The sequence below is a fragment of the Hydra vulgaris genome, chromosome 07 (genome assembly GCF_038396675.1).
Source record: "Hydra vulgaris chromosome 07, alternate assembly HydraT2T_AEP".
NCBI classification, from domain to species: domain Eukaryota; kingdom Metazoa; phylum Cnidaria; class Hydrozoa; order Anthoathecata; family Hydridae; genus Hydra; species Hydra vulgaris.
In genome coordinates, this window is record NC_088926.1 from 30148102 (window position 1) to 30155983 (window position 7882).

Sequence of the window (7882 nt, forward strand, 5' to 3'; positions counted from 1 at the left end):
TTGGTGGAATAGTCTTGTATTTTAATCCAAGGCAATTTAAACTTGAATTTGGTATTATCTCTAATTCATTAAGACTAAGTGAATTATTATCAACATAATTTTTTGTAGCAGCATCTTGTGAGTTTGTAGGATCTGTTACATTTATAAATTTATTAGAATTCATATTAATATTACTAGTTGCATTATTTTGTCCATCTATACGAATGAACAAGTTATTAGCTTCAGATATTATTAAACCATTTAAATATACGTATGAAGTAGTAGTACCGAATATATCGACAGGCATTTTATATATAAAGAAAAAAATTACCATAGATTATTAATAATATTCTGAAAATCATATCCTTCATCTAGTTTTTTTAAAACATATAAACACAAGTGTCCGCAGAATGAGGTATTTCCAAATTGAACTCTTTCACTGTTATAATAAACAGGACTTTTTAAATAATTAATAATTTCAACAGGAGGTGGTAGCCCATAAGAGTCAAAACTTAATTTTTTATCACTCTCTTTGTACCAGCAAATCCAGTAAAATCCTTGCGTACTTGAATCTCCTGTATTTAATATTCCGCATTCTTTTCTATGTGCATTTTTTGGTAATTGATCTCTTACAAATACACCTCTAAAATTTTTTATTTTTAATTTTTTTGCTGCTTTGATCAATTGAAAATCTGTTAGTGGTTCATTAGGTAGAATTATTCCTTCAACATTGACAAGTTTATTTTCCATTTTTATTTGTAAATTATTTTTTTCTCAAAAAAATAATTTTTGGATCCCCTACCCCTTGGGTTCCCATACCACATACTTATTTGTCTATTTGCCTAATTGTCCTATTGTCCTTATGTCTTATTGTCCTATTGTCTTATTTTAGTTTGTAATGTCCATATGTTAATGTGTGTATTCCATTATTTAAAATAACTCTTTTATCGTCTTCTGCGCTTAATGCTATTTTGTTGATCTCTCCTGTGTAAATTTCATGTGAATATGATCTTATTACATTCATTTTCCTAATATGTTCTCTTTTATTTAATAAACAATCTTAATAATCTTCATGTGTTATATACTTTTTAACAACATTTTCTTTACTCCTTTGCATTTTTTGTTATCTTTTCCGTGTACTTTGTAAGAATACAACTTTGATCTGAGTCCTACAAATTCTTCAATTTGTGCTCCTCCAGTCTCATCTTTAAACATTCCTATTACTTTCTTATTAAGAGCAACTTTAAATCCTACATTATTAATTGCTGGATGATTTGGGTTAAACTCACTTGTATCAAATTTGTTTTCAATATGTTTAGAAATATTGTAATAAAAGTCTTCTGTTTTAATTTCGTATGCTAAAGAATCTGTATCTGTGAATAATAGTTTTGCTCGATCAGCATAGTTTTTCTTTATGTAATCATAATGAAATTCATACATTAGAGTTTTGCTCAAGTCCAATATACACATTCCTAAGTAAATTGGTTTAGCATAATTTAATTTTGTTCTTTTCATATGTATTGCGATTAAGTTTTCATCAAATATTGTTCTACTTTCAAAGTTCGGTTTTGATGCTAGTTTAATAGCTTCATTTCTGTCTGTTACTAATCTAATATCAACTCTGCTCTCGTTGTTCTCCATTGTTTTTCCGAATACTGAGTTGTTCATGAATTTAAAAAAGTCTTTTTCAAAGTCATTCGTTGCTTTAGTTCTAAGGTTTGTATTTAGTTCAATTTATTCATTGAGCCATGCTCTTTCTTCAAATTTATGTCTCTATGAATTTTAGTAATCTTTAATCCTAATCGTTCATATAGTTTTAGATTTTCATAATGTACTATATACTTTTTCTTATTATTCAAGTTGGGGACTAATTTTTCAACTTTATCCATATTTGATCTTTCAGGTGCGAGAGGATAATCATTATGTTCATCATGTAGATGTTCAGGGTAATCTAAATCTACTTCTAGTATACATGTAATTGATTTCCAGTTTTCTATTTCATTTTCATCCATCCATTTAAAACCATGGTTTACTCATTACCTATCCATATAAATTATTAGCGTCTAGATATTGTATGAACGTTGATTCTAATAATAAGTACATGAATGTTGATTCATATACTTATTATTAGATGTTCCTAACCTATTGGATATCATGCTAATTCCACCTCTTATTCCCTTCTTTATCATTAGGATTATATCGTAATCGCTCAACAGTTCTAATTTTACTTTTGTTTTCTTCAATGCTGCATCCCAAGCTAATCCTGGGGATGTATAATACCAAACAGGATCTAATTTATAACAATTCATACAAACATCTCTAAAATTTTCAAAGACGTCAGCTAGTAAAAGCACATCTGAAACGTTGTACAAGTCATTATAATCTCTAAATATTTTGCAATGAAACTCCTTCCATACAGTTTGTGCATGTGAGTAATCATCATCACTTATATCTTTATCGTTCAATTTTGAAAAGAATAATTCTTTTGGTGGTAATTGTGTCTCATTAAATTTATCAACAGAGTCTACCCAATCATATGGGTATACTCCTTTTCTGAGTAACAAATCTAATTTTTTAAGATTCTTCTTCAAATCTATGGAAAATTCTTCGAATTTTATACCTGAATATAATTTTCCGATATTTTTGCAATGGTCTTTTGCTAAATTCTTTGATAAAGCGTCTAAACTAGAAGGCATAAATCTATAACTATCTTAGAAACGAATCTTACGTTTAACTTCAAATTTCTTACCGTCTTTAATATATTCATCGACTTTAATTTCTCTAGAAAAGCTAATATACTTTTCTTCATTGTTTGGTATGCAACTCAATTTTCCTCCTGATAATTTCTTTATAAATAAATGAGAATCATAGCCAGATAAATTGTGAAATAGTACTGGAAAGAATTTTGGAATTTTATAATTTAAATTACAATTTTGATGAGCAGCACCTCTAATTTTCCAGTAATATGACAATGGTCACGTACTTTATCTTTTCCAAGATCTTCTCCACAAATGTGACATGATATTGCTGCATTAAAATCATGCTTGTTTTCAGTATTAAATATCATCTTTTTTGGAAATTTATTCATACCATAAATTTTCTTAATATCTTCTTCTAAGCTATCAACAAAAATTTGTGCAACATTATTAATTATTAAATATTAATTATTGCTTTTTTAGTTGCTAAATTTTTATCAAGTGGAATATATGATTTAGCTTTAATAGGATTATACTCAATAAAATTGATATCGATCTTTTCAATAGAAACAAATCTCCAACCTGATCCTAACTGTTGAAAAGATGATAAGGATTCTAAAATTTTCTGCTTTGATGTTTCATAAAAATCGTCTAAATTTGTTGTTTCTAATACAACTTGATTACTCGTTCTAAATGGTGCAGATGTGATTGTAGTTTCTCCTGTTTTAATATCAGTACGCTCCATTTTACAAGTGAGAACTATATAAACCTTTGATTTTCTATTTTCATTTAGTATTTTAATTGCACTGTTTTTAGCAGCATTCATGAAAGATATAGCATCATATCCTTTTATTCCTTTAGCTGTAAATTGTTTTGTCACATTTTTAATAGATGATTGATTTAATTTAAATTTTATTGCATTTATGTCTTTATTTATTTCTTTATTTATTTCTTTATTTATTTCATCAACTTTATTTTCAAGTTCAACTTTATTTCTAACTTCCAATTTGTTTTATAAATTTTTTAATGAGTTGATTTTTTGATTGACTTTATTCTTAATTGTATCAGGTACGTGTGACACAATCCAATCTGCAATAGAATTAAATTTGCTTTTTTCAGTTAATTCTTTTTTTGCTGTCAATGTATTCACTGTATTTTTAATTGTATTAGGCACATATGACATAAGCCAATTTGTAGATGTATTCACTGTATTCTTAATTGTATCAGGTACATATGACATAAGCCAACATGTTGTAGATTGCGATGGTCTTTGTTCAATTGGTGTGTTACTCACTGATTGAGTTTGTGTGTGCTCAACAGGTGTGTGCGATAACGCTCTTATGAGATCATCTTTTCTCATTCTAGAATAATTTTTAATTTTTCGCTCTTTAGCGATTTGTTTTAATTCTGCGACTTCTTTATTTTCCATTTTTATATAGCAAGAGAATTTTTTTTAATTTTCATTTTCTTTATATCATTTTTCAAAATATTTTTTCTTGTCAATATTTCATATGTAAAGTTTCATATGAAATATTAAATGCATCTATATTTTTATATTACAAGTTTTACTTTTATAATTTTTCTTCTTTTATATTTCAATCGCATTAAAAAATAAACTTTAACTAACTTAGCCTTTAATATTTCAATAGCATTTGGATTTTCATATAAATCATCATATCCCATTTTTATATATAAAGATTTTTTTAAGTATATTTTAATTTTTTTTTAATTTTTCAGAATTTGATATTTCAATCTTATAACCATAATCAATCTTACCATCACGCATTTCAAGATATCTATATCCATGACCAGTTTCACGCATTTTTCCTTGTTTGTTAATTTACTAGTGACTGGTTTTTTCTTAATTGTTTTTAATCTTTCATATTTTGGATCTATTTCTTTTTTCTCTTCTTTCACTGGATGTATTCTAGGTCTTCCAACTGATCTTTTCTCAGTTACTTTGCATGGACCCGAAGGATCTACTTCTTTTACTGGTGTATTCTAGGTCTTCCAACTGATCTTTTAATAGTTACTTCTTTCACTTGAGACATAATAGATTCTTTATCTACTAACCCATTTTCCATTGCAATCATTAGCAATGTAGCGCTATTGTCAGATGTTTTTGAAATGTTATTTTCTTCTGATAAACTTTTTAAACTTTTCTTTGTATAATACATTTTTATTATATAAAGGAAAAAAATTTAAATAATTTTCAAAAAATTTATTTAACATTAAATTTATTACCATCTAATACAAGTTTCATCATCTTATCAGATATTACAATAGCATATGCTTGAGTATTTGCTGGTACAGTTGTATTAAAAAATGCTTTAACTTGTAGTTGTACTGTAGCTGATTTTAAGTTTTCTGATTGTTTGCTAACATCGAAAACAAATATTGGGTATAAATCTTTATAGTCAGAAGAAGTTATATTGCTGTATGCAATCATTTCATTCATTCCATAAAATCTTTCTTTAATCATTGATGCATCTCTATAAATTCTTGAAAATTGCTGATTTGGAAATGAGCAATAATAATCAAGGGCAGGATATTGGATAGTGCTATTATTATAAATAACGTAAATTTTTTTAAATTTTTCAAGTCACAATGATCAAATAATCCCGAATTGATAGTTTGGTCTCCAGTATTTCTATTTGTTTGAAATCCGACAATAACATATCTTGGAATTTCAGCACAACTTAATTGCCAACCAAATATAGTAACTTGTTGAACAGTTGTAGTATCACACTGACGCATTCTAAAACTTAATGGGGCTTCCACTTTTCTTTTAATTTCATAATCAATTTTTTTCTCTTCTTCAAATGATGGTTTCACACTTGGAATAAACAATGATATTTTAGTAAGATTAACTTTTCCTGCAGCTGCAGCAGAAAGCCTAAAAATTGCAGGATTATCACTTTGTCTTGTAAGAATTATTGTATGTTTAAGTCCATAAATAACTTTGTCGAAGTCATCACAGAATCCAAAAATGTGTCTTAAAGGTACACAAAATGAAAATGTACCGTTTGTAGTTAGACTTTTAATTATGTATTGTTGTCTTGTTGCAAACCCTGTGTTATCAGCAGCTACTGCTGTTGATGCTGTATCTTTATACCACAATTGATTTAATCCTTGCGCTGATTGAAAGTCATTTGAATAATTAAGTAATCCTAGCATTGTAGTTGCTTGACCTGGATTATAAATAGCTTCTATATCTTGGTTTCCTAATTGGTATGTTATTTTAGAAAATAAATGCATAATACCATTATTTTTAAGAGCTACTGGATCAGCATCAGCATAAGCTGGTCCATCAGATAGTTTAACAAGTTGCCCTTTAAATAAGAGATACGCTTTAGATGGAAGTGAAAACAAATTTTGTTCTGGAACGATAATTTTTATATCTCCAAAATTTAGATTTGTTTCAACAATGGGTTCATATTCACTATCTTCAATTCCATTATCTATTACTGGAATTTCTGTAAAATTAAATACTTTAGAAGTCGTCATTTTATTTTTTTATATACAATATAAAAAATTTTTTTTTTAATTGACAATTCTTAAAAAACGATATATAAAAAATTTACAAAAGCTAAATTTATGAAAGCTAAATTTACGCAAGTCGAAGTCCTCGTCCCATTTTAACTAGATCTTCTATTCTTACAGCATTTTTATTTGATACTTTGCATGAGCGACCTTTGCACGGTACTTTTTTTACTTCATCTTCATTTGGATCCATGTAAAATCTTTGATTATTTAGATCCTTTGGATCCATGTAAAATCTTTGATTTTTTAGATCATTAGACCCAGATGCTATCAAATTTGAAAGTATTTCTTTACTTTTTCACTAATAACAGTTTGTGAAGCTATTTTTGAAGATTCTTTTTCAATTAATTGTTTTCCTTTTTCAACTGCAGCATTTGTAGCAGCTTCTATCGCTGATTTTGAAAGTTCTTTTCCTGCTGATTTAGCAGCAGTTATTGCAGTTTTTCCTAAATCACTAGCAGCCATCTTCTTCAACATATCTGATGACACTCTTGTTACACTTGATGATGCTGCTCGTTTAAATAAATTTTTTATTATGTCGAATATACCACTTCCTCCAACAACATATATTTTTTTATATCTCTTATTATTAACAATTAGCATTTTTATGTACTATATATTTTTTTTATATACAATGAGATAAAATTATAAAAGATTTTGTATTTCTTTATACTGTTCATTATCTATTTCATTTTGCCTTAATAATTCATCACAAATTGCAACACCTTCATTTCTTGCTCCAGTGTTACCTGCTTTCCATGCAGCTATACACAAATAAAGACGATCAACTAGTGCATCAGGGTCACTAGGAAGAATTATAGTTCGTACCATGCCTCCAATTCCTTTTCCTCTTGATTCACGCTTCCTATTTTCTTTTATGTCTTTCCAAATCGGAGCTATTATTTCTCTGTATTTTACACTACGAGAAGACTTTGGTTTGTATGGTTTTTCAGAAGTAATTGCATCTGTTTGTATTAATATATCTTGATATTTTTAAGATCATCTTCATTATATACTCCTTTATTAGGATTAAACTTTACTATCAATTCCCAAAGACCAGAAGTACCATAATTTTTTTCATCATTAATAATTATATCATTATCATTTATATGTATTGGTTTTCTTCCAATATAAAATATACCCTCTTCATCACTTATCCCAAATGTAGTGTCTGTAGATTTTTTTCTATTAGCATACATTCTTAGATAATCTGTTGCAATTTTTCCTAGACTCATACCATCTTGACTATCAATTAACAGCTTGTACAGTTTTTCTAATCCTGACTGTAAATTAGTTTCACTTATTTTTTCATTTAAGTCACTCTGCTTTACTCTTTTTTTATTATGTAAGTAATCTTTAACAATTTTGTCCCTTATTTCAGGATATTCAATTTTTAGAAATGGCATTTTGCTTTTTTAAAAATAAATTATAAAAAAACACAACGCCTTACGTTTTGACGTTTACGTTTTACGTTTTGAAGTTTACATTTTTTCTAAATCTGCTTTGGAGTATATTAATTGCTTCATCTCTTCCTTATTTAATTAATGATTCTTTAGTTTGTTCATTCATTAATTCTTTTGAATTTGTTCTAATTTGCTCAAGCATAGCTTTAAATTTTTCAAGTTCACTAAGTATTAGTTTAAATTCATTGTCATCTATATTTC

At 27.5% G+C, this 7882-nt stretch overlaps 1 protein-coding gene across 1 annotated transcript; it reads right to left on the reverse strand.

Annotated features, from left to right (window-relative positions):
* Positions 1-5153: 5153 nt before the first annotated feature.
* Positions 5154-6182, reverse strand: LOC136082687 (uncharacterized). Its single transcript, XM_065802105.1, has one exon. The coding sequence runs from the start codon at positions 6180-6182 to the stop codon at positions 5154-5156; it is 1029 nt and encodes a 342-aa protein (XP_065658177.1).
* Positions 6183-7882: the final 1700 nt, after the last annotated feature.